The sequence below is a fragment of the Balearica regulorum genome, chromosome 1 (genome assembly GCF_011004875.1).
Source record: "Balearica regulorum gibbericeps isolate bBalReg1 chromosome 1, bBalReg1.pri, whole genome shotgun sequence".
NCBI lineage: Eukaryota > Metazoa > Chordata > Aves > Gruiformes > Gruidae > Balearica > Balearica regulorum.
The window spans coordinates 157,876,463-157,903,050 of NC_046184.1; the positions used below are offsets into that span (position 1 = coordinate 157,876,463).

General features: G+C 38.1%; 2 protein-coding genes and 1 long non-coding RNA gene across 10 annotated transcripts in view; 1 reads left to right on the forward strand and 2 right to left on the reverse strand.

The window, feature by feature from the left end:
* On the reverse strand, positions 1–15,442 carry ERCC5 (ERCC excision repair 5, endonuclease). Of its 3 annotated transcripts, none has more exons than XM_075740565.1 (16): positions 15,280–15,442; positions 14,691–14,794; positions 13,918–14,093; positions 13,325–13,440; positions 13,128–13,220; positions 12,260–12,320; positions 11,197–11,340; positions 10,071–10,278; positions 8,855–9,799; positions 8,215–8,447; positions 7,712–7,831; positions 5,781–5,994; positions 3,966–4,110; positions 2,956–3,156; positions 1,968–2,052; positions 1–660 (listed from the first exon to the last, which is right to left on the reverse strand). In XM_075740565.1, the coding sequence occupies exons 2-16, from the start codon at positions 14,776–14,778 to the stop codon at positions 106–108; spliced, it is 3,384 nt and encodes a 1,127-aa protein (XP_075596680.1). In that variant the 5' UTR covers positions 14,779–14,794; positions 15,280–15,442; the 3' UTR covers positions 1–105. The 3 variants fall into 3 exon arrangements, with proteins under 3 accessions (XP_075596680.1, XP_075596687.1, XP_075596694.1); XM_075740572.1 differs by having other exon boundaries at positions 14,695–14,794; positions 15,280–15,425; XM_075740579.1 differs by lacking the exons at positions 12,260–12,320; positions 13,128–13,220; positions 13,325–13,440; ... (1 more) ...; positions 14,691–14,794; positions 15,280–15,442 and adding an exon at positions 11,587–11,704 and having other exon boundaries at positions 1,968–2,050; positions 2,954–3,156.
* On the forward strand, positions 14,909–16,829 carry LOC142599557 (uncharacterized). The gene is made up of 2 exons (XR_012833128.1): positions 14,909–14,997; positions 15,819–16,829. It is a non-coding gene; the product is annotated as an uncharacterized LOC142599557 (long non-coding RNA).
* Positions 16,592–26,588, reverse strand: part of BIVM (basic, immunoglobulin-like variable motif containing) — a 15,616-nt gene continuing 5,619 nt past the window's right edge. For 4 of the 6 annotated variants that reach the window (XM_075740599.1, XM_075740588.1, XM_075740621.1 and 1 more), the window contains 6 exons: positions 24,681–24,775; positions 23,268–23,400; positions 22,079–22,150; positions 21,130–21,213; positions 19,098–19,194; positions 16,592–18,116 (listed from right to left, as the gene is read on the reverse strand). In XM_075740599.1, the coding sequence (XP_075596714.1) occupies positions 17,826–18,116; positions 19,098–19,194; positions 21,130–21,213; positions 22,079–22,150; positions 23,268–23,400; positions 24,681–24,775 (772 nt within the window). In that variant the 3' untranslated portion in view covers positions 16,592–17,825. The remainder of the gene's footprint in view (positions 18,117–19,097; positions 19,195–21,129; positions 21,214–22,078; positions 22,151–23,267; positions 23,401–24,680; positions 24,776–26,588) is intronic. The other 2 variants (XM_075740642.1, XM_075740632.1) reach the window with 1 other exon arrangement.

Consider the following 26,588-nt stretch of genomic DNA (forward strand, 5'->3'; position numbering starts at 1 on the left):
TGACAAATAGATAGAATTTATTTTAGTCAAAAATTCATTAGAATATTTACAAAGCTTAAGTCATAAAACCACACATACAGAGTCTCTCTTTAAGACTTCTTTTGTTTACGACTTTTTCTTTTTTATTCCTCTCTTACTCTGCAATTTCTTTTTTCTGCCCTCAAACACAGGTTTGGCAGTCACCATGACTATGTTTCCCAGTTCTTCATCCTCACCACTTGAGCTACTGCACCCTTTTTTCTCTTTATGGTCTGCTGTCTCCACTGCAGAGATGTTTTTCCTCCTTTTGCTCTTGCCTAAATCTCTGCTTTCTGATTCCTCTACTGAGGAGTCACTAGAAGTTTCTGAAAGATGCAAATTCCCAATAAAACCACCTCCATATAAATGTTCTTTTCTGGAATCTGAATGTTTTCTTCTCTTTCCACTTTGGATTTCTGTTGCCACAGCCTGACGGTTTGCACAGCCTGCAGTACCTTCCCCTTTCCTTTCCTCATGTTGTTTAAGTTCAATCTCCATAATAGCAGTAGCCTCCTGAATTTCATCAGCTTCTTCTTTTTCCTTTCTCTTCAGACAAGTCACAGCTCTGCGCAGTCTCTGACTTTTAATAGCTAGTTTTTCATGCTGTGCTAGTCTGAAGAATGAATCAATTCGAAGCTGAGTCTATCAAAAATAAAACAGAGAAACACCTTTAGATTTTTTTTTGTGATAGGAATTCAGCTATTATTTCAGCTATACTGTAAAGCACCCCAAATTAAAGCAGGGTAAAGGAATAATGAAATTAATATGCATGCAAATAGATGTGAACAATACGATGCATTATAGTAATACCTATACTTTATTATAAGTTATGCAACATGAACCTTTACAGAAACTAAATAAGCAAACTCCAGTGAAATTTTATAAATGTTGTGCGGCCAATTATTAGACATATGTTGCTATTTTCAACCCTAACGCAGAGAATCTCTGTAGTGCTCTTAAGTACATCCTTACAAACACATCCTTAAACATGTTAAACAACATGTTTACTAAACAAATGTTAAGTGCACTTTATATTTGCATATGCTACTGCAACATAACATGGTCATTTGACTCAAGTTCAACATACCACAGCATAAAGATTCAAGAGTAGAACTAGAAGCAGTCACACACAACGGGTCTGTGTTACTCAAACACAGCTAGGCTTGCTGTACAAACTAAGCTAGTCCTCTATATTGTCCCTAAAATTGTTTAAGAGATACACACACTTCCACAGCCAACCTGAAAGTATATGGATTTAACTATGGGTTTTGGTACCTTTTGCTCCTTTGAGTGATAGAGAGAACCTAGAACGCTGGTTTAGACTACATTTCTATCTTGCTTATGGCAAAAGGAAAAAAGAATCTGACCTTAGGTGATCAGTTTTACCACTGACTTTCACAGTATCACAGCATGCACCACCATTCACTTCTAAGTTTTATTAAAGTCAATAGAACATTTATTTGGAAATTAGAGTAATATTATTAATGAGCATTTGCTCAACAGTTCAGTCTGCACTCCTCTTCAAAGGATATGGATGGTACCAAATGGTCAGACTCACTTCATCAAAATCTCAGGGGCATATTTATAAATAATTTTTAGAGACAGCATGCTCTTTTTTCAAAAGTACTAAAGATGCTTGAGGTACCTGTCGTTTCAGCCACATCCAGAACAAAGAGCAACCTGCACTTGAGATAGGTGCTTGATAGATAACAAAATTTGAAACCAACAATTGAAATTATGTAGAGTGCCTCACAGCACACCCAAATCATAAGGAAATGAAGTCTAGAGAAGTTTAATGACTTTTAAAAATATATATATATGATTAAAAAAACAGCCAAATCCCAGTTTCTGAGAAATTTATTTTAGATTAAAACCTTGCTGCTCATTTTAAAATGTTTCTCATACAATTTTCCAGTTACCCTTAAACTGCACATAATTTTATACTTTACCTGCTGCAAGTTCAGCTGTTTCATCACAGGCAAAAGGATTTCATCTATCTTTGTCCTAGTCCAGCCAAAGTGATCCTGACAGAATGTGCAGAAAGTTAAGAAACTTTACAAAATGGCTACTACTAGTATTTTGTAAACAGATAAAATGAAAATTCCTCAAATAAACAATGTCTGGAGGAAAGTTACTCAACTTCAAAGCTTTTTCTACAAAACCAGAGAAAATACTCTAAGTTATTACAGCTGACTTATGTGGATGGTTCCAGCATTACGCTACATATCTTAATCATGCTGTAACATCTCTCTCTGTTATAGAACTTTTTCTCTAATATCAACATTTCCAAAAGCATGTCTCAGTGAAGACTGAACTCATTTTGGCTACATGGTACTCCCATAAGACAAAATACCTGTAAGTAAACCTTATTTTTACAATTACACACACTGGAAGTTTAATTTAATGTTTAAAACACTATTAGCTCTGCAAGCATTGCCATCTACTTTTTAACAAATCACCGCAGCTCAAGCTGTAATGGATGCAAGAAATAGACATTATTGCAAGAAATGTGGTGAATAGGAATAAAGCACAGACTGAATCACCATTTCTGACTAGGTTTTGAAACTTATTTGGGAAACATACATCAGGAGTGTGCAAACAATCCAGCTCTCAGTCTAGAAATACGCACAGCAGAGTCACAGAAACATCGGAGCAAACCAGTCAGTCCAGCTACGAGACTCTCTTTGCATGCAAAGTGAAGCAGCCCGCTCTCCCAGGAGGGCAGAGCAGCCCTGAATGCCACACATGCACAGCTGCATTCCCTTCCATTCCAGAGCTGCTATCATTGTAGGATGGCACACGCAGATGGGGCGGGGGGCACCTCACACCAATGGGATGTTAAGAATTTGACACACCATTACTAATTCATTTACAAACTTTATGAACTTGAATTCAAGTACTTTATCTAACAAGTCCTGACACACAGTAAAAGGATATTCTCTGATCAGCTCTACGTCAGGCTTCCCCCAGGTAAACGAACCCCTTGTCTCATCCACCACAGGCTTCAGGTATGCTTCTGCCACTGCTGGATTTGGGAAACCTGAAGAAAGCTGCAGCTCCCGCAGCTTCTTCTTCACCTTGGTATCATGTGGATTAGGTCTCAATTTCTTATTCTTCTGAGCCTCATTCCACCACTCACTGAAAAAGGGGAAAGTATTCATTTGCCACCATAAAATATAATTTGGAATATCAAGAGCCACCATGCTAATTTCAATAGCCTTAATGAGTCTCCCTACTTTAGTTACTACATGAGATGAGGTAGGAAATATCCAAATAAAAATGGCCAATGGGACATACAATCTGAATATAGAAAAGACAAAAAACATATACAGTAACCACAGCCACAGTAGCAAACATCACCTGCACTCCCCATAAGCTGCCAGATGTCCCTAAATTCAGCCTCACTTGGGAAGGATGTTCCACAAATAATGATCATTTTTGGAGTTTTTTTGGTTAAAAAAAACCAAGCAAAACAAACCATCCTCGCCATTACTGATACAACTGGCTCGACCCTCTTCAAATCTTGTTGTTCCCCACAGCCTACCTGTCTGTATCTCTCCAGGTCATCCATTCCTCACTCATCAAGTCATCAAGTCTCTTTTTCTCTATGAGTAAGCTACAGCACCTCCTCACAAACTCAGGGAGAAACAACCTCCACTCCACTAGGGATCCAGCTCTGCAATGAACTCAGAGGCAGTCGCACAGTTCTACAGCTGTTCTATTGTCTTCATTAGTCTCACTGTAATTGATGTATCAACATGTCACCTTATTTACCTGCCATTTCAAACAGTGAGATAACGGAGCCACATATTTTACAGTTAACTTAGTCTCCTTGATGATGGTCAATGATGATCATATGTTTTGTTGTATGCTTAACAGCAGAAAAGTATATTCACTAATATTCATATTACAGAGAGATAAAAACCCCAAAATACGACAAAGCATACGCGAATTTTAAGAGAGGTTCCAAGCCATGCCCAGGAAATTCATTTAAAATCTCCATCGCTGTTACAAAGCCAACATTTGGGATGCCCTCTGTGTAGTCACTTCCAAGCAAGTATGCCAAATTAATTAGCTTGCTTCGATCCAACCCTGTAAAAGAAAGTGCATAAACCAAATAAACCCAGTGGATTCAGCATCTGTTCTCATACAAATTAAAAAATAATACATTATCTGAAAGACAAAAAAACCCAAAGGGAACACAAAGGCATTAACTCTGTAAGATTACATTTAATTCAATATCAGAATTTGCTAAATTATATTTTGGAGCAGTGTCAATATGATGCTGCTAGCTCAAGCACCAGTAGTTGCCCTAACGTGGCAAATACATCTTGCCAAAATTAAAATGTTACAGTGTAAATACCATTATGAAATTCTGATCTTCTAAGAGCTGAGAGGTATTATTTTACATACATTTCCCCAGTTACTGTCTTGTTCTTATCTAATGCTGACCTGAATTTAACAGCCCTCGAATCAGAAATAAAAACATTCCATTTGAATTCTAGTCCAGAATATCAATGCCTCTGTTTCTTTAAAGTGTTCCCAAACTGGAAGCCTTTTGCTCTGTACTAGCAGAGTTACTAAGTAGAAAAAAAGAGCCCATGAAACAGCCAGAAAGAAGGAAGAACTCAGTTGACTACTTCTACTTGGTTTGCTCTAAGATATGAGGCAACCAGATTGATTTTCAGTGACAAGCTTCAAGATTTAAAAAAAAAAAAATCAAAAAAAAAAATCAGTGGAGAAAAGGAGGGATGTGTCTCTAAGCACACAAAACAAGACTATCAGCATGCTGGTCAGGACATCCATCGACTGTCAAGAAACAAGAATTGCGCAACACATGGAAAAGGCGTAGAAGTAGAAGACTGCAGAGGAATGTTACATGAAGACTGATGGTGTCTATTTTTCCTCAATAAATAAAAGCTCTGGCTTATTACATTAACAACTGCTAAAAATCACACATGTGCTTTTACAGCAGTCCTTTCCAAGGAAGCTACAGTAGCACCTAAGTAGGTGTAAGTAGGGGGAAAAATATTTCATTCAATTTGCTGACAGAAGAAACCAAAGACATATTTTTCATCACATAAAAATGTTGTGAAATTTTACATGCTGAAGACATTAAAATATTATTTCAAAGTCTATAGCCTCTCTCAACTTTGAAAACGTCAAGACTGATTTTAAAAGTCTTGCTTAAATAAGTCATAAGAAAAAGTTAAAATTGGCTCATGTTTTCTGTAATACACTACATGACACCAAAGTTCAGTAGTTCAACATAATTAGCAACAATTTCATTAGACTGGTACAAGACCAATCTGAAAGAAAAAAAAGCTGTCAGTATTAACTAAATGAAAAACCTTTTACAGGGCATATACATATGTCAGATCCTCTTCTAATACATTATGTGTCAGTATGTCCAAAATTAAATTCCATTTCCAGAAGACTATAAATCTGATGACATCAGAATATAATTTTACTACCATGTCAGAAAAGTTATGCTGACATTTACCCAGAAACTGATACCACAGTTCACACCTCCAGCCTCAATGATCATCACAGTAACTCTGTGTGTAGAGTGTCTGCAAATTCAGGGAGGTCACCTGGCAGTAAAACCAGTAACCCAACTGAATGTCTTCAGGGACTCTCCAAAGAGCAGGCATTGTAATAACAGACAAACAAAATTCTGTAGAAAATACAACTTCAAAAAGATACATGGTAGTGCTGTCTTATTAAAGACTGTATTTAATAAATCAATACCTCAGCCTTACCTAGCTGGTTTTGAACATCAACATACTGATAATATTCCACATATTTGTTTTGACTAAAGAAATTCTTATAAACGTGTCGTGCACCAAATAACCAAACATCACTATCGTCAGTGATTGTCCCAGAAGTCTGATCAGTGAGGTCCAGTATAGCACACTGTGCCTCTGCCTCCATCGGAGCTTCAATATATGGAATGCCAAACAGACGGAGAAGCTCCTGTAGGATGGAGAGAAAACCATTAGTATTTCTTCTGAAGAATGAACTTTATTATACTTCTGCTTGACTCAGAACTGCTAGATTCACACTTGTGAGGTATTTAATTTCATAGCAAATCTTGGTTTCCACTAGAGTGCCAGGCACAGTTAAGTCAAGGGGGAAATCCCACTTACTCATCTCAGGCAGATAGTGCCACGTAAGTCAAGCACTACTTGATCACATTATTACCACGCAATTTGAGAATCTGCTATCTTAATTACACAAGCATACTAAGTATTGTGCTTTACATAACATGGAGAAAAGTCCATGCATTACAATTATGTGGGCTCCATGAAAGAAAGATGTAGGTTAAATAAATTTTAAAAATTAAAGAAAATAAAATCAGTTATTACACCTTAGCTCAGAAAATAATATGACAGTATATGAGAAACATTAATATCAAGCAGGAAACAGTGGGCAGACTAATCATCCTTTGGATGGTGTTTTGATATCCACGTATTTTGATGCCTTTTACACAATTTGCTTTCATGGAATACATTATTTACCCTCAGTTAAATATCCCACACACACACTAGGTTTACAGGCTTGTGTTAGTTACACAATTCTGGATTACATCATGTCCAGAAACTATGCTTTCCATTTACTCTCCTGCTCCCAAGTTGGATGTAATAATCACTGCAAAAGCTGAGGTGTAAAGTTTATTAAATATATATTTGATATGTATACATATATCTGCGCATACACACACTTTTTTCTTCCCCCCCTCACTGCAGCTGGCTTTTCTGCCCTGACAAAGTCAGTCTCAAAACTTTTACTGTGATAAAGAGCAAAAGCACAAGGACAAAAGACTTACAACTATAATGGTGCATCTACCATTATATGATACACAATATTACAGAAGCACAATCAACTGACCTTTAAAGGAAAAAATCATCTGAAGAAACAAGTATGAGCAAATACTTAACAAAGAAAACAAAAACTTCAATCATTTTAAGACAAAATTAAAAGACTTTTATGCAAAGAAAATAAAAGCATTTATATGTTTCTCAGAATTAATTTGTTAGAATAACTTTATTACATCATAGATACTATCACTTTTCTACTGTATTATGCATATGTTAACCTCACCACATTGTATTGCAAGTAGTCCTTGCATTAGACTGCATTAACCTTTAAACACTAATACTGAAACAGCATTTACAGGCTTATGCAGGTATTACTGGTGAGATTCTTTAAAATCAGTTAGTTCAGTAGTTATCGGGTATAAACCTGAGTTGCCACGTGGATTTCTTGTAAGCTTTTATCTTTTAATCCCTAAGGGAAATCACAATTTACCCAACACCCAGATTACATCAATTTCATACTCCTGAATCTAACTTCCTAATTTTTTTTGCCCAATTTGCACCTTGCACAGCAGCAGGCAAAGATCAAACTGGTCCAACTTTAAAAAGTTGGTGCTTAAAAACTGTTGATTTATTTACATTTTTTTTATTACTTTATAATGCTATAACAGTTATTTTTAAAGTTGGAATTCAAGACTATCTCAATACTTTGAATATTTTAAATCAAGCAGACTGAAGAAAACAAGGCCCTAAGAAGAAAAAAGGTGACCTATAATTAAGCAAAATTACTAACAGCTTTTGAGAAAATGTTTGACTGGGTGGAGAGGTGGACCACATCATGCTATATCAAATCAAAATGATTCAACAAATACTACCTGACTTTCCAAGAACATCTGTCCTGTTACAGAAGCAGCAACACGTTCCTGCTGCTGTTTTTGAGCCTGAAGCATGCTCTGCTCAGCAGAAAGGTCATTTTCTAATTCCTCTAGCTCCTCCTGAAAAATAAACCAAGATTTTCATTATTTCAACAATTCAGGTACACTTAGTTAAGTAAAGCACTAAGTCTTCAATGATAATTATTCTAGTATTATGTGTTCTATTAATTCACACATGGAAGTCATCATAGCTTCTCTAATGCAGTAAATTATAAGACCAAAGATAGACCTATTCATCAGAGTGCTAAAACCTTAAAGTTTCCCTCTGATTTCAGAAAGATTATGGTTAACTACCAACTTTAAAGAAAAATCAACTCCCATAGAATTAGATACATACATGAGAAAGCAATGAAACAGTAAGCATCTGTCCAATAGTTTTCCTTAAAAACTACCTGGGGGCAGAGCACTTCATTACTAGCTCAAAACAAATAACAAGGAGTTACCAAACTGATATCTTGCCACTCATCCACTGCATCTTTACCATCATCTTCTCTTGCAACATTCTGATCATTTGGCAGCTGCACTTCATCAGACTCCTTCAGCAAGTCCTGTGTGACAATATCATGTTTGTCTGTCTCCAGTTTTGGAAGTGCTGCTTCATCATCCAGTTTATCATCATATTTAGTAGCAAACTCAGCCTCATTATTGATTTCAGTATCCACTTCAATAAAGCTTCCTATCAAAGGCAAATGAAGATTTCAACTTCCTGCTGCTTGTTTAAAAAGAAGTATTTGTACATGTTTTTAACTTGGGCAGTGATTACTTTTTTTTCTATATGCAGCAAATAGATATAAAGATTGTGAAATTACAGAAACCAAGTGGTTCACCATTAATACACCAGTTAAGTTCAATGTACAAACCAGCATGCTTTCCTGATTCTCTGTGTTCTACACTCAGGTTTCAATGATAAAACACAACACCAAAGGGAAAAACACAGCTCAGATTTTCTTACTCTCTCTTACATACGTAGGAATAGATGTATTTTAAAGCATTTCTTACTAGCAGAAAAGGTTAACTTCAACTTACTACAAATACAGTAAGGTCCCATTTTCTTCTATTTTTACACAATTAAAAAGCACATACCATCAGAATCACTGTCTTCAGACTGAGATAACCCTTCTCTTTCCTCCTCAGGACCTTTTGCTTCTGGAAAAAATCTAATGTCCTTTTGTACCTCAGATACATTCTCTTCTGTTTGTGAAATTATTTCCCCTGTATTTTCAGAAATTTTCAAGTTTTCCTCATTTTTAGAAAGGTCTATTGTTTCAGCGTGAATCAAAGCCCTTACACTAGTCTGTACAGGAGAACAGCTTGGCTTCTTCGTACACAAGTTTATATCCTTATCTCCCACAGAATTTAAGTCTATTTTGGAACCATTTTCTTGTTTGTCTACATCTTCGCCTTTTCTAGTACTGTCAATACAAGAATAATTTTCAGCTCTGGATATATTGGTGTCCTTGGATGCAATATGATTTGTTTCCAACTCCTGACTCTTTTGTTCAAATTCAGAGTCTTGCATAATCACTTGGTTTGATGAATGAATTGTAGATGTAGGTATTTTATTTCCCTCCTTAACTTCAGGAATCTGATCCTCCTCATCTGAGCTACTAAGCAGTAAATCCTTCACTTCTGATCTTTCTGGTAGCACGTCATCAGTTCTAACAGTAACAACATCCTCCTTTATATCATCACCACTCAGAGCCTGCTGAATTGCCTGCAGTGTTCTTGGAGACACACCGCCTTCCTCTGTTACAGACTGCTTCACGTTCAATCGTCCTGTATCTTCTTCACCCAGTTCTTCTTCCGAGCTGCTTTCTACCATAGCTGCCTGGATAGCAAGCAAAGTCCGAGGAGAGGGTGGTGCCATTGCCACATTGTTATCTTTCTCTGTCTGCAACTTAGATGCAACTGGTTTTGTATTAACAGGAGATTCATTGCTTTTATTCAATTTAGTAAACTCAAGCATTTTTGATGAGGGTCCTGCAATAGTTTCCACGTCTCTACTTGTAGCTTCTTTTGCTTGAATACCTGAAAGAAAGTTTTTCGTTGATTGGTGGGGTTTTTTGGTAAAAAGACATCTTTATATTAACATTCCATTTTACATAATGAACATCATTAAATAAATAAATCATTTTTCTACATGTTTATAGATCACAGTTAATTATGTCTAACAGTAATGAACATTTCACACAAATATTGGCTACATGCACCTCTAAGCGATATTCAGGTTTTTCTGAAAACTGACAGCTGCAGACTGCACACACCAAACGAGGTTTTACAAAATTAAGACCTGACATACCCTTTATTAGGATATAGTGAGAAGTATCTTCAGAGACTACCTTCCTAGATTCCACTTCTTTCACAAAACCACCTTCATTTTCATATTGCGTTTGGATTTCACCCGAGTGCTGTTGATTCAATTCTTTTTGTACATTTTCTATGCACCGATTGAGGTTGCTTTTCTTAAGCAAACCCCTCAGCTGGTACTGGGAAAAGTCATCAGACCCCTTAAAAAAAAAAAAAAAAAAACAAAAACAAAACAAACCACAAAACAAACCCCAAGTCAATTTAAACGAAATGGCACCAGCTGCACCTTTAAAGTAAGTTCATTTACCACTCTTTGGAGAGCCTTTTAAGAGTTTCCTTTAAGCAGGTAACATTTTACTGACTGCTGCACTCCCAAGCAACAGCAACACCAGCCCAGTAACACACAACAATTCTAAAAGGTACCATTAAGTAGTTCTGAACGCTGGCTAAACACAACGAGAACTCAGTGATGTGACCCACAAAACTTCGCTGGCTAACAGAGCTGGTCTGCATCTCAAAAACACTGCAATTAAAACCATCCACATATGAATTCTGTTCTAAAATGATGGTTTTTAGCTTACACTTGGCCACAAGCTATCATTTGATCTGACATACATTGTACTTTAAAAATGTAACTGTGCTTTGAAAAGCTGTTGTAGAAATGGCACTACAGACTGTCTCCTAATGGCTTCAGTAACGTCTGCCTAAGCTACCACAGCCTTTTCCCAGCTGCCAGCTCCCCAAGCAACCTGAGGGTTTGCAATCCAAGCTGCATTCGTTCTGCCTGGTGCATCCACACCAGCAGTATGTCTTGCAATCGAAATCTTGGGTGCAATGCTGATGAGGCACGAGACACAGCATGATTTTTTCCATTCTTGCCAAACTGAATTAGCTCTGCCAGTTCTAGTGGAAATCAAGAGGTAGGGCTCTGAATAGACACATGGGAAGGCTCTGTTAAGAGTTATTATCTCATTGGGTTTTTTCCCCCTCAACGTAACATCTCTTATTAAATAGGCCTGGGGGCAAAGCTTTCCAGTTGTGATACTCTTATGTAGTCTTCATCTGCATTAATGGCAATAGCTCCACTCTGATGGCTTGAAAATTAAAATAAAGATTACCTCTGGCATTGCTTCAAATAATGTTCTTTTTCGTTTTGTAAATTCTTTCATATCAGTCAAGATTTCATGTTTTATTTCTGGAGGCAGCTTGTGGAAATCTTCTGATTCAATATCTACAGAATGAGGATTTTCACATAACTCTTCCTATAAAAATGGAAAACAACGTAAACATGTATTTAATATTACAGCACAGAAAGAACAATAAAATATTTAGAGCATCACTCCAAACAACAAAAAACACCTGTGCAAAACCTTTGTTGCTACTTCCTATACTGTGAAGAAAAAAGTTAAGAAAAAAAAAAGGTAACTACTACCTAATAAAGTACATAATTAGTGATGTACACTATACAGAGAAACTTGGGTTTATTCTTTTTACAAAATGATATTTACTATAAATCACAGAATCAGGTCCTATAGCCTCAGCTAGTCTGATTTTATCCTTCCAAAGAGGTTCTCCTTCTAAATGCAAACTACTTCAAAGATAAACAGTATTTCCAAGAGCTTTTTCTTTTTGTTTTTCTTTTTTTTTTTTTTTTAAACGTTGATGAAAAGAGAGATAATTTTATTATTACTTATGCCTTCTTCTTAGGTTCTCTATTTCTTTTCTCTTCTTCCCATGAGATCAGGACATCAGAAGGGAATACGGAATTTATCAGTGAAAACTCAAGGAGTGAAGTGCTTCAATGTCAATTCATATTTGGAGAAACATGGGAATTTTGTAAAATATGCTGTCTTATATGTGTACACATGTGCAAAAACGCATACATTTCACTTATATCACTACAAAAAACAATTTATTTTCCACATGTCCAGAGAAAGTATTCAAAAGAAAAAAAAAAGATACCGTAAGAAATTCCTATTCTGCTGTATGCTAGTGGAGAAAATTATATTTGTATTTCCTCACTAGTAGTAATTCACAGAGTACTTAAAATTAACTTGTTTGCTTGATAAGTCATGCTACAGTAAGACCTATACTTCCAAACACTTTTTTTGTTTGTATTTTAAGCATAGCACCTGAATGAGAGGACTGTTCACAGTAACAGGGCAATTAGGATGCACTTACCTGCAACATCTGTTTTTGGGTCATTCTCACTTCCCATTCTTTTTCATCTTCCTCCTCTGAGCTAAAAATCATAAAGAGAAAAAAAACCATGTAAATATTTACCTAGGAAAATAAAGTTCCTATTTTAAGCAAAAGGACATTAGTCATCCCTTCACCGATAAGTACAAAAATTCACACACAACCTCAAGTACACACATATATACATACAAATACACCTATAAATACATATACAAGTCACAAAGATCTGAACAGAAATCAAGGAGGCAGACTTACCTCAGTTAAAACCAGACGGAGACAACTCTTACTGTTTAAACAATTACCTGATTCTTATTTGGTCAGCATTTAAAGTACAAAAGAGTATATACAAGATGTGCAAAGAGTAATCTAATGGATAGCTCCACATTCCCACTTAGTATTACTTAAGATGCTACAAGTTTGACAAGTACATACACAAAGCCTAATTCTGCTGAACATGTCTACACTACTGAATGAGGCGATGCAAACCGTAATCAAGCTGCCACACACCAGCTACCCAAGCTTCAACCATCAATTCCATGTAGTCATATAGATATGGCCACAGAGATTGAGGTAGCACTTTCATCCTTAAACATGAATCCAGTATAGAAATTTAAACTGCGGGCTGAAAGTTTCTTCTGTTACTCTCCCATAAATAACTAGAAGGCTTCTGCATCCAGAGCTATAAACCAAACTCTCCAAAAAGAAACTGAAATATAAATTAAAGAAATATACTTTACATATTATGGAGTCTCATGGGTCAAAGGCCTTTCAGCAGCATCAAAAAATATGGTTTACACTTTTATCTGAGTTTATTACAACCATTTCAGCTATTTTTCTTAATTCTACCTACCTGTTCTGTTCTTCATGCTCTAAAGAAGGCAATACATACATATCATCAATTTCTTCTCTTCGAACTTGTGTAATACTGGGCAAAGCTTCATTGCTTAGGGAAAGAAAAGGAAAAAAAAAACCCACAACAGTAATTAATAGCTACATAAAAACTTACCTGCCACTTATAAACAAGGGAAAAATATTTTTTATTCTTGCCTTTTGCCAGTAAGCGCAGTTTTGATAACTTGTCTCTTCAAAAATGTTTTCAAGAGTTTCTCTGTAGTTTTCCTGGAATCACTGATGGCGACTTCCTTCCTTTGTCTTCGCTTAGCCTGTGAAAATAAGATTAACACCAATGAGATTTTGCTGGATGCTGACGATATATATCCAGTGAATTACTGCTATAATTCTGTATGCTGAGTCTATAAGCAACTCCTGACTCATCCTACATCAATGGGGACACAGTCTTCAGATCCTCTAAATCTCTCTATGTCGGTTTCCTCAGGAATAGTTTTCAGCTTCTGGGTACAAACGCTTGTTCAATTGTATTCAGGCCTGTTCTGCAGCAAGACTCAAGTTTACACCATCATCTACCTCTCTGCAATCTGGTTTCTATGCAAATCAAACCTGAATATATCAAAAGGGAGCTGCTGCATGCTCCAACAGCTAACCAAGGCTGGGACTGATTGCAAAGAACACCCGCACAGCAGTGCACTTCAAGTTCTTCATCCTCATGGCTCAGGATCACAAGCAGAATAAGAAGACATATATCCTACTTTGCATTGCAATGACTCAGCAAAGGTACTTACCAAGGTTTGTCTCTTCAGAAGAGGTGCCTCTCCATCAAAAACAAAGACAGGCCGAATTCGGAAAAAGAGTAACTTGCAGAGTCGATGAAACAGAGTGAGGAGGTGAGCATTTTGTATGGAACTACCACCACGATCTCTGGCTCCCTTTATTGCTTGGTTCAACCAAATACTTATATCTTAAAGAAACATTAAGAGGAAAAAACATGCTATCTTATGTATATACCATATTAATAGTTTCTAGAAAATGCAGATATTTGACTAAGTGGCTTTTGCCCACTGTTCCAGGCTTGGCTTATCAAAGCTAATGTTATCCAAATACTCGTGAACTTTGGAGAATAATAAATTCTTGCCCCTATTGCCCTGGGCAAAAAGCAGGGTTGAAACAACAGTGCAGCAAGTAGTACCTCCCCAGTTATTTTTACACATACGTGAAGGGTAACTTCTTTCCACATCTTTCAAGCATTTAACCAAGTATGATGCGAAAGTTGATGCAAAAGTATTTAAAACTTTTAAATCTTGTAGTCCTACTGAAAGCAGCACATTTATTTATGAAGCACAAAATCCTATAGCCTAGCATTTGTGTAAGGAACCTATTAAAAAAGTCTTGGCATTCCACACATTGTAAAGCATAAAAACTATGTATCAAAATATTATCAGGATTTAAAATAAAATTTTAAAAAAGCTAAAGACAATAGATCATGTAGAAATAAGTGAAATAGTTAAAATAATCTCCTTTACAAATTTGGTTCCTCATCTTTACTTTTAAAGGATACCAACAGCAAGAATTTTTCCTTCTAGCGTCTCTGGGTTTATAGGTCTCCCAGCGCATTCAAGCAGCTTCCAAAGTCCTTGAACTCCCATTGTCCCTTCTCAGACACTTAGAGAGAGAAAAATATACGAGGAACAAAAAAACCCAAATAACCCAATGGTTATACGATCCGCGCGTGCTTCACTAGCGAGCAGGCAGCACCACTGCAAACGGACGGGACGGGACGGGACGGGCTGGGCTGGGGGGGGGACGCCCCGCCGCCCCGGCAGCCGCTCGAGCCGGTTCCAGACGATTCCCTCGGCTTTCGGTACGTGAAAAAACTTTTAAAAATCCGGTTAAGCGCAGCGTTACAGCTGCTCGCCAGCCGGCCATCAGGCAGGTATAGAAGCCCCGGCTTTCCTCTCTGCAGAGAGCGCCACGGTCCCAGCCAACAGCCCCCCACCCCGGGGACACACCGAGGCGCTCCGCGGGGCGGCGCCGACCGGGGGAGGCACGGGGGGCTCGGCCGGAGGGAGGGCAGGGGAGAGGAAGGCCGCCAGGCCGCGGCGGGGCGGGGCAGGGGAAGGCGGGGTGCCTGTCAGAGCAGGGCTCACCTGCGGCAGCGGGCTCGGAGCGGGTGGGCGCCCGGGGGGGCCGGAGCCCAGCGCGGGGGCGGAGACCGGAGACCGGCCGCCTCAGGCGGAGAAGCCCCTCAGCACCCCCGCTTCCTCCCCGCGCAGCGTGCGCATGCGCCTTCCTCGCGCTGCCCCGCTGCCCGCCGGGAAGTGCAGTTGGCGGGGGGGGAGCCGGGCGCCATGGCGGTGGCAGGTATCTGCGCGGCCAGGAGCTGCTTCTCCGCCCCGCTCGCCCCTCACACGCCCCAGCGGCAGCCCCTCTGGCTCCAGCTGCCATGGGCGTGCGGGTCCCTCTACCCTCTCCGAGGGACCCCGCGGCCGTAACCGCCTGTGGCACATCCCAGGCGGAGGAACCCCCGCGGCGCACTGTCGCCTGACGCGGGCGGGCCACAGCGAAAAGGCCGGTAGCCGGCCGCCGGGTCCTCGCCTGCCCGGATGTGAGGTACGGAACACACCGTCTCAAAAAAGAAAAAAAAAAAAAAAATTCACGCTTTCTTTCTCTTTTTGGCAACACTCAGCCGACTTGTCAGAAAATGAGCCAGAAGGACGCCAAACGGCAGAGGTGGCACCGACCCCTAAGCACGGCTTTCCCTGCAGCCTGCGCTCTCCCCACTCCGCTCCCGCCACTTCCCCAGCGCTCCTCACGGCACACCGCTTCTCGCACCAGGGGAGCCCCAGGGAGAGCTGCAGGCAGCCTTTGCTAGGTCCCTGCAGCAGGTCCGTGCACGCCCATCTTCTTTCTGTTGCTAATGGTGGAAGAATTAAACATGCCACCTACTTCTGTGACAAAGTGTGACAGTCTCCAACACAAGAACAAAACAAAGTAAAAGTAAAGCCCATCACAACACAGCTATTTAATTGCAGCAGGCTAATATCAGAGAAGCTACTCCCTGTCCTCAGTGCAACTATTATTATTGGGCAAAACTTAGACATTTCTAGGACTCATTTAAGCCTGAAGTACCCTAAAGAACTCAGCTCAAGTATTCTAAAGAGATTTAAGTTCTCAGCCCAACTCCAGCTTGCAAAAATAACATCTGAAAATAGTTCATCTGGAAAATACCTACATTTTCAAAACCTATGGGTTTTGCTCAATCATCAGCCTGCTAAACTTGGGAAGTTAAATATTAGAGGTTAAGTCACAGAGGCTGCACAGGCTTATGAGCAGAGATTCTACCTCCAGGAGTACTTTGCTAAGGAGGGGTTCCAATTCTGATCATTTACCTGCTTTCCCGAAAATCTTCACTAAACATAGGGTCACCATTCCCAAAACAAATGAAAAGCAAACAACAAATTAGAAAACAAATTTTATTGAATGAACAAAAGTCTAAAAGTCTCCCATTTTTGGTTAACAAAAGCAGCTACCTACAAAACCCCTGCATTCCATGACAAATCATTTTTTTATGTCAAAAAATTAATCCTTGAGCCGGTATGAACATTTGTACACAGAAGTTACAACTGTTGAGATGTGTTTGGGCAAACAACTGGATACATTTCAAATTAGAGGGAAAAAGAAAAAAGAAAAAAAGAAACTGCACATGGATACCTTAAAAAAGCTTGAATTGTTTGCTGGCCAAGAGGTATTTAATATCATCAGGGCTGCCAGCATTTTTCGGCACTTGCATCTCCCTCATACAAAATTAAAAGAGCAGCAGAAAAATGACAGAGGTTTTAAGACTGAATAAGGAAAAGAACTTCCAACGGAACGCAGTGTTCACATGGCTCATTTGGCTAACGGTAAATGCAGCTTTTTAATACTGAATTTCACAAGCTTGTGTTAAGTGAGTCCATGCTCTCAAAAGGCTCCATGATAAGAATTCAGCCGCTGTACCCGAAGAGCAAAAGCAATAAGGAAGGTCTGTCCTTGAACTTTCCCTGCCACAGGCGGTTCCTCTCAGTCTAAAACAGGCATCCAGCTAAGGGAAAAGAAACTGAGACCTACTTGACAAAATAGGATCATCTGATTGACAGTAGTCTAATAGGAACTAAATAGAGAATGTACATTCACTGTGTAAATCTGACAAGGTTTTCTAACCTATGTGATTTTTTTTTCCTTTTCACTGGATATGGGCAGCCTTAATAAAATGGAGTGTTAAAAAGGAAGGCAATGTTTATTTTTATCCTTAGACCATTTGCAGAATAACCCTTTTTATAAAGTCATATGTTATATAATAAATTGTCATGCTTTTCAATACTAAGTATTTTCAACGAAGTCTGCTTATTACATTGACTAATTTCAATCTGCTCTTTTGTTTTTGTGGATCAGGACATAGTACAATTATTTCAAAAGAAATGATTGATTTTGCTGTCATATTTACTTTTGATTGCAAAAGTACAATAATCTGTGCTTATCTGTCAGTTTATACATCAGATCTCATCCACTGCAACCGTATCAGATTTATTTAATAATTATGAAGCTGTATCTTATACCATAATTTCTATTCATATGTATTCTAGGACTAATAATCCCTAATATGTCTTGATTAAAACTAACTTTAACATATCAACTCTATTATCTAAAGTTAATTTTAATCATTTCCATCATAGTCATTGTAACTCTGATACCCACTGTTCCTCCTCTCACGAAGATTAGATTTCTTCCACGTAGATTCTTGATGAAAGCCAGCACTGAAGGATCGACCCAGTCGTCCATGTTGTTTCTTAGAGATATTGTCTTCACTCTCTGATTTGGAAATTCCTTGTCCTTGTGTCTGGGATTGTTTATCCTGTCTAACGTTTCCAAATGGAAAATTCCAAGGACCAAATCTTTGCCAGTTAAGTCTCTGAAAGGCAATGATGCAATGAAGATTTCCTCCAACCTAATCAAAGTAAAAAGGTTCTTCGTTAAGTGCACACAGGCGCGTTTGTAACATACATAGATATGAACATCTTGGCAGGTAACAGAATTCATTAAAAAACAAAAACCCACAAAACCCCTCCCACACCAAACCAACAAAATACACAATCAAACAAAACCCCTCCACAAAACCACATCCACAAACAACTCTGTTCAATCGATTTTTATTGTTTCCCAGATTCAATGACTGCCTTCTTTCTCATCTTTTTAAGTTATCCTTTTTATCTTTCATGGGTTAGCATAACTTCTCTTCGGCTAGTGGGGTTTTTTGGGTTTTTTGGGGGTTTTTGTTTGTTTGTTTTTTGTTTTTTTTTAACTCTACAGCCACTTTCACACAAATTATCTCTTCTGGTACCTTCTCACCTTGCTCACACAGCCTTCCATAGGGTCTCCACATCTGAAATCATCTCTTCAGCCTATTATTTCTTATAGACTTTCAATGTGCAAATCAAAAATACATCCCCCACCCACAAGATATAGCCCTATCTGTAGGAAAGAAAGCTATATGCACTGACAATAAGTCCACACAAGAGACATATGCATTCTTTTATGTTTGATTCTACTCAACTGTACTTTCTTTCCTGCTTACATGTAGCTATAAGGTCATGCACCAAAAGCATCTGTCTGTAACTTGTCTGTAGAGTATTTCTATACTTGCCACAGCTACATCTTAAGCCAACAAGGTTAAATATTGTGGTGAAATACATTGTATATGCAGGTATCCTGGCTCATCCTAGCATATGCAGGATACTGCTCTATTGTATCTTACGCTGCAAGTACATACAAATTACTCTGGTATGTAAGTACCCACATTTGACTTTTGTCTTCAACAATACTTTATTACAAATTTCTTACAGTAAAGTAACCTTACACTGTTGAAGTACGAATAAGTTTGCCAAAAATCTACCATGAATTTCCTCCCATCTTAGTAAGTTTACCTTACCTTCTTTGTTTTTCGGTGCTGCAATCCTCTCTCTAGGTGTCGAATATCTAGGTATTCTGGATTTTGGGTGTTTAAGTCAGTGACAATATCTGCCCACCTACAGAATAAGGTTATTACTGCTCAGCTAACATTAAACCTCAGCACCACTAAGACTCCTGTACATATGCATGCAAATACAGATCTGCAGCTTTAAATAGTCTTACCAGTGATTTAAAGATAAGTGAATGTGTAAAGATAGAACAGCCTCAGTATTAGAGACATCAAGCTAGATATAAAAGTGTCACTTTTACTCCAAGCATTCACAGTGATTACTTCTGCTCTTGGGAAACAGCTTCTGAAGCAAGTAAGAGCACCATGAGTCATTAGTTGCGTTGCTTACCCTTAACAATTCATCAGTTTGTGAAAGGAAGAAGCAAAGTACCGTTAAAAGCAAGAAGAAACATTAGCTTTTACTCTATTTATACTCCTCTTACATTTTTTATTATTTTGTTCAAACCCTTGTCTGTTTTTCCTCACCCACTAAATCTGTTTTTACCAGACAGCTCTCACCATAACTCACTCCTCCATTCTATTTAATTCCCATCTGTAGCAAACTCGCAATTCAGTCATTCCCCATTCACACAGCTCTTCGGAGTTTCATAGCTCCTTCCAGCCCAGCTGAAACAAATATCCCCATATTCCAGGCCTCTTTAAACCCACGCATCACCTTTTCAGTTCTTTCAATGTCTAATTACCTGTTTCTCTCCAACGCCACCCTCTATGTTCAGAAAATCGATTTCTACCCCAACCTTTTGCCCTCCTACCTTAAGCACAGAACTTTCTGCTAGCTCTCATTGGGACTGTAGAAGGAAGAACAATGTCTCCACAATCAAAAATAGTATTACAAAGGTTTGTGTTCTATACTCAGAAACCTTTTCCTGTGCCATTTGTAGCTCGTATACCACAGAACAAAATTCTGTCAGTGGGACGTATAGTATGCCATTTCTCCGCGCAGCAACCACATGCATAATATTATTTTTATTTTGTTGCACTTAATCTCATTAGTCCAAAATATCCAGCTAGTTATAGTTATTGACATAGTCATATCACTAAGAAAACAAAAAAAGAGGTATCTGGGTTTCAGGTACGGGAATAGATCTCACTGGCTATGAAACCATCAGATAAGCACTTTCAAACAATTTTTCAAAATAATTAGAGAATAAAGAAGAGGAAATAAGAGGATTTTTTTTCCCCACAGCTCTTTTCTTAATGTATCAAGAAAAATCACTCCATAATTAACTCGGGGGGTGGCAGAGAAGGTAATTGCTAAAACTTACGTTTTGGCCACAGAATTGGTTTCTTGAGAAATACTATTCTTTTGCACTGTTCTCTCCTTTCAGAATTTAATATTAGGCATTATGAACTAGCATGTCAAGTAAAGCTGAGAAAGCTGTTCTATTAATTTATAATGATAAATATAACTCATCAATGAAATTTCTACACAGCGCCCTCTAGCTCTCCTAGTCTGTATGTCTAGTTTAGACAACAACTTATGAGCCAGACCTCATCATAACGTATTGTTTTAATGCATAGATAAGCTAATAATGCAAGAGAGTACAGGATATACCTGTGCCTGAGCTAGGCGATCCTGGTAGCAGCATAATATCCTATGCCCACCCCAGACACAGCCTGTGTACATCCTCAACTGCAGCATAAGCTCCTCCAGGGTTCCTACAGCATGTAAATAGCAACTGGCACGACGGCAGAGAGCTGAGGTGTCTTTTCTTCCTGACTAATGTGAGCTGTGTCACGCTCAAACAAGAGAAACAGGCTTTGGCTTTCAGCAGCCCACATATGTCCTGCCACATGATATAAAATTGCAGAGCCAGCCTTGAGGTCAAGACATGTTGTTTCTCACTAAAGCACCTGTTTCTGTTAGAACTATAGGGTTTTGAATTAATATACTGTAAAGTCACTTGGTGACCCTTAGTAGAGAAATACAATTTGTTTTGAAAGAAAATACATTGTTTAAAATTCTTACCAAGTAACATACCTTTTACAGTGTATTGTTGGATGTTTTCTGCTCGGCTCTCCAATTAAGATCCAATATTCTACTTCTTGCTGCAAGACACGAGCTCTGTTCAACAGAAGATACAATCCTAGTAAGATTTATTGTGCATACTAGAAAGAAAAAGAGAGAATAACATTCTACTGTTCTTTTTAGGCTTTTCTAACGTTCCAAATTGTTCCCTCAGCCAAATTAAAAAACAGCTCCTTTCCTATAAGTAGTGTTTGCAATTGCATACAGGGAAACTTTTTGTCCCGCAAGGCCTGGAAGCAAGATAGAAGCTATTGCTTATTATTAGGAAAAAAGACAGACCTTCATTAAAAAATAGTGTTACTTGGATGAAAGGCAGTCTAGTATAAGGTACAAATACAAATATATACATAACAATGGAAATAAGAGCTGTGGAAAGCCACATGAAGGTGGAACACATCTTCCTCCCTACCTGCGATGTCTAACAGTCATGAAAGAGCCCCTTCCACTATTTTTAAACTATAGCCCAGCTGACAGTTGTTACTAACAGCTGTAGGATAACCTGCATGGAAACAACCAGTAACTTTGCTTCCTCCTAAGCATCCAATACCACATATTAAAACCCAAAGCTCGCAACTGATACTTGCTCGAGTTTGTGAGCAACTTCCAAGAAACTCAAAGCCTGCAGTAACCTTCTCAGGGAAAATTTGTGACAGACATCAGGGCCGACTGATGAGACACAGAGGATTGTTCTGTGACTTCCTGTATATAATTATCCTGTGAAAAACTACTTCACTTTCAACTGTGACAAAACCTGAGATTTCTCTGCCTAGGCTATTAGGCAGCATATGGCCTTATGCTTGCAATAATTTCTTTACTTCTAAAAAATTCCCTGTAAAATAACAATCTATGCCATCATTGTACAGATGGGAAACCAAGACACAGGATAGATTAATTGACTTACCTAAAGTCACACTGGAAGTCTGTGGTTGAACTGGGAACTGAACCCAGGTCTCCCGAGTCCAAATCCAGCAACCTAAGATCATACAGGAAGTCTGTGGGTGACCTAAGAACTGTCTCCTAAGCTCAGCCTAGCAACCTATCTACCCATTTATTTTGAAACTTAAATGTTTCTTAGCTTGATTTTTAAAGAAAAGCTTTCCTTTGTAATCAGAATGCAAAACCAGCTAAACAAGAACTGCTGCAGAATCTATCGATAGTGCGTCTGGAATCTAAATGTATTTTTTCCCAGCAAGACATTAGAAGATATGAAGAGAACAGGATGCTCTTCTGGTCTCACCTCCAGCCTAAAATAAGGCTATAAAAGCTCCTTGATCTCATTACTTCACGTTACATTGTTAGAAGAGATCTGTTGTTAGGAAGAAAATCTAATATTGACTTAAAAATAGCATCACTAGTGACTAAGAATCCATTTAAACCACAGGTAAAGTATTGAAATTGTTGTTCTCGCTCATTACTAAACGATATAAATTCAAACTAGGTATAAGGCATGTTAAATTTCCACACACTGGACCGTATTATTTCTCAAACTGCATTTTTGATCTAGTAAACAACTTACGTTTTTTTTTACTTTACTCTTCCAGTACAGATTCTTAGTAACTGATCAAGTAAGCCATTAACCTTTTGGTAAACTTAAGCAGACTGACGTGTTGGACTTCTATTTGGGCCATAGTTTCCACACTCTTCTCGCTCACATGGCATGTCAGTGAATGCAGTCTTAATAAAAAACTTCTGTATTCTTTTGTTCATATACTAAAAGCTTTCATTACCCTATGGTCAGACTCACACTGGGAACAAATTAGATTCAGATGACTATGCTTTATTACCTCCACACAATTACCATTTTGAACTCTGTAAGTAGAGCAAGCATTCTCCATTCCTCGATGTAACTCCACATCTTCAACAGAGCCAAAGGTAAACTACTTGGTAAGCAAAGTGCAAGACTGAGGTTCACCTTACACCAGTGACCTACTCTTTTCATCATTTAGCACTCCTCGCTATTGGTATCTGCTGATTTTGTCAAGGATTCTCTTCTTATGCTCATGTTATTTAGGGAGAAAAATGGTATCAACTTGCAGTAAATTTTTCCGTACGTTTCCTCCACTAAAATAAGCACAAACACAGTATCTTACCTGTATGCTTTACTAGCTTTTACTGGGGTTGCTTCAAATCCAATTGGGCAAAAATAATGGTTTTGGCAATGGTAGATGTAGGCCATCGATTCATCTTTCAGTCCACGTGTTAGCTTTGCCAGGGCCCCTGCAGCTACAAGGAAACATCAGGTTACAGTCCAGAGTGCTTTGGATCCTGCATAATGTATTCAGCAAGAAAGACCTAATTGGTAACATACAATAGTTACACTGCTTTTTAAATTAGAGGACATGACCTGACAGGCATGCACAAAATACAGCTTTGATTTCAAACTTCTTAGTATTTAATTTCCTGCCTGGTACAAAAAAATAACATCTGCCGCATGTCACTAGTCTGTACTAGGGAAATGCAATATAAAGTATGCATTGTATTTGTATCAAAGTCATATTAAAAATTACTTGTTCCGCAAAAAGAAAAAAGAACAAACAGTATCTCTTCATCTAGGAAATACATACTGCAACACAATGCAGTCCCACTGCCCCAAGACAGATGTAGCACGTGTCAATGATACTGCTGAAACTCCTGAAAGCTTTCAAACATTTTGCTGTCCTGAGCTTCTTAGTCTCAGGAACACCTCCCACGCTCAGGCACACAATATTTTGTAATGTGACTGCAGTGCTCAGTTTCAGGAAAAGACTAGAAAAGGCACTGAAACATGAAAGACTTCTCAAATAGGATACCATGAACAAAAAGGGGCCTCCCACTTTAATGATCTCCCCCAAAACATTTCAGCATGGTTTTATCCTTTTAAAGAACCTTCCAGTTAGAAGATAATTACCCAGACTATGCCAAAGGCTAATAAACTGTATATGAAAGTATAATTTTTCTTTAGGTAGCACACTTAAAAGTCAACATAAAAATGCAGCTTCATAAACTAATTTAGAATAATCACCTAACTTTTGGAGACAGATGTTAGCTAAAGTCAGGCAGAACGGATGAGTTCACTAACTTCAAAACTGCATTTTTAAAAGTACAAAACATTGTTATTAAAGACATTAATACTTTTGTGCAGTACATTGTAAGTTTTTATACAACACAGATTTCTAAAATGCTGCAGTAAAAAACATGCTGCTCCCCCAGGGTATTACAGCAAACACATCTTCCAGGACACCAACACAGAACTGGAAGTGCAGTGTCCTCCTGGATACCTTCAAATTCCAGTTCTGTGTTAGCAGAATGCATAGCACAGAATATATTTTATATAAATAAAATTACAAATTAAAGTTTTAGCAAAATAAAAGTAAAACCAGAAAAATCAGGCAACTTGGCACTATTTGATAGCTTATCTCAAACTGGAAGTACTACTTACAGAATATGTCCTGTCAAATGCTACACATTGCAGGATTTTTCAGTTTATACACTGTAAGATGAATGCTTTAGGATTAGCTACGTACCAGTTTCTCCAGCTGTCTTGTTCTTCCCATGAGGTTTATACAGAACATATGAGCATCCCTTGATATGGAAGTGATCATTTATTTGCCTAAACCACCTGAAACAATAAGCTTAAAGATTGTAGTAACTCAAGAGTTATTAAATACAATTGTCTTTCCTCCCACTTTTCCTCTGCTTCACAGTTTAGAAAAAAGTCTCTGTGTGCTACCACATTAGTATATAGATTGTAGATGATCATGGTACCCTAATACAAAAATTAACATATCCTAGAGAGATAAATAAATACTCAAAGCATTTTCCTCCATCTTGCTTTTCCAGACCTGACATAGATACGTAATAACCAAAGGGACGGATTTGAAACGTTGGTCCTATTGTGTTCAGTCCAGTCACCTCTAACGTTCAGTTACCTCACCTTTAGAAAGACACGCAAACTCTGAAGTGCCAAGCTTCAACCATGATTTGTAAGATGCATGAAAGGAATCTTCATCAGAAAGCAGGATCCTTCAAGTGAGACTTTCTGCATATCATGTTGGGCTTCTATCACACAAGCTTCACAATGCCCAAGTATTACAAAGGTCTCATACTGCAACTCCTCACAGCAGTAAGTGAGGACAGGTCTGCAAAGATTTTGTCTCATATATTTGTTTTTCTGCATTAGAGGATTCAAATTCACATCTCTGAAGATAACGCCTCAATCACAAAGCCATGTTAGGTGATGGGTTTGGCTCTCAGCCCTCCCGTTTTCCAGTCTGCCAAGTACTTAAAAATTATTTGACCAGGCAGAAAAAGAAACTTTTATAGGGGTAACTTTTCTGCAGCACTTAGGGCACTTACATGGGAACAGGAAGGAGAATTCCAAGTTTAACTTTTGGCTGTATAGACTGTTGACATAAAGAGACAGAACATTTTATCAGCTTGGTCTATAAGGGTTGCTATACCCTGACATACTCCTGAAGAGATACAAAATTTGGATCCAAGTCTGCTAAGGCAGAGAAGGAAGTTTTCATGACACTCTTCAATGCTATCATTAAAGAACAGACTGCTACCACATTTTCAAATCCAGCACCCACATTCTGTGCCAAACCTTATATATTGCCTTCAAAAAATACTAACTAGATCAAATGCAACTCATGAAACAGGCAAGAACACTGCAAAATTTTTTAATCTCACAGAAGGCTAACACACCAAACACCGTCAAGATGTTCAATGCTCAAGTACAATATGCTCTTGGCCCTCTTTAATCCTAAAATGCCTTATGAGTTTAATAAAACAAAACACAAAAAAAGGACAAAGATTTTAGACCCTACTCATCAAAATCAGGAAACAACACAGAAGTGAAACAGAATTTGAAAGTTCAAGTCTTCTGTGACTCCAGTCCCGTCTTTTCTTTTTTTTTTTTTTTTTTCCCCCTCCTCCTGAACAGCTCCATTGCAGCAAAGGTGCAGCACTCACTATCTCATTTTCAATTCTTAAATTAATTTTTACATAAAGCTACTAGTCTATCAATTGCCTTTTCAGGCTGTTTCAGTGACATTAACAAGCATTTAACATTCATTCTCAAAAACAGGAAAATAAGGGCAAAGAAAAAAATTCCTAACCAGGAGACTGGATTCGTTAGAGTATTATACAACCACTAAACAAACTAAACCAAAAATCAAATAGAATTTCATGTTCACCTGATCTGTGTAGCAACATCGCACTATATAAAATGGCTAAAACTCTTTGAAAGGTTTCATTGGGCACTGTCAGAGTACCCAGGTATGCTTCATTATTCTAAAACTTAAGAGGATTAACTTGTGTCAGCCACGTTTTTTTTTTGGTTTTTTTTTAGTAAATGAACTACTACTGTATTTTTAAAGGTTCCATCTCTTAGTTTTATGTTATTTTTGCATACGTTAAAAATCTAGCTG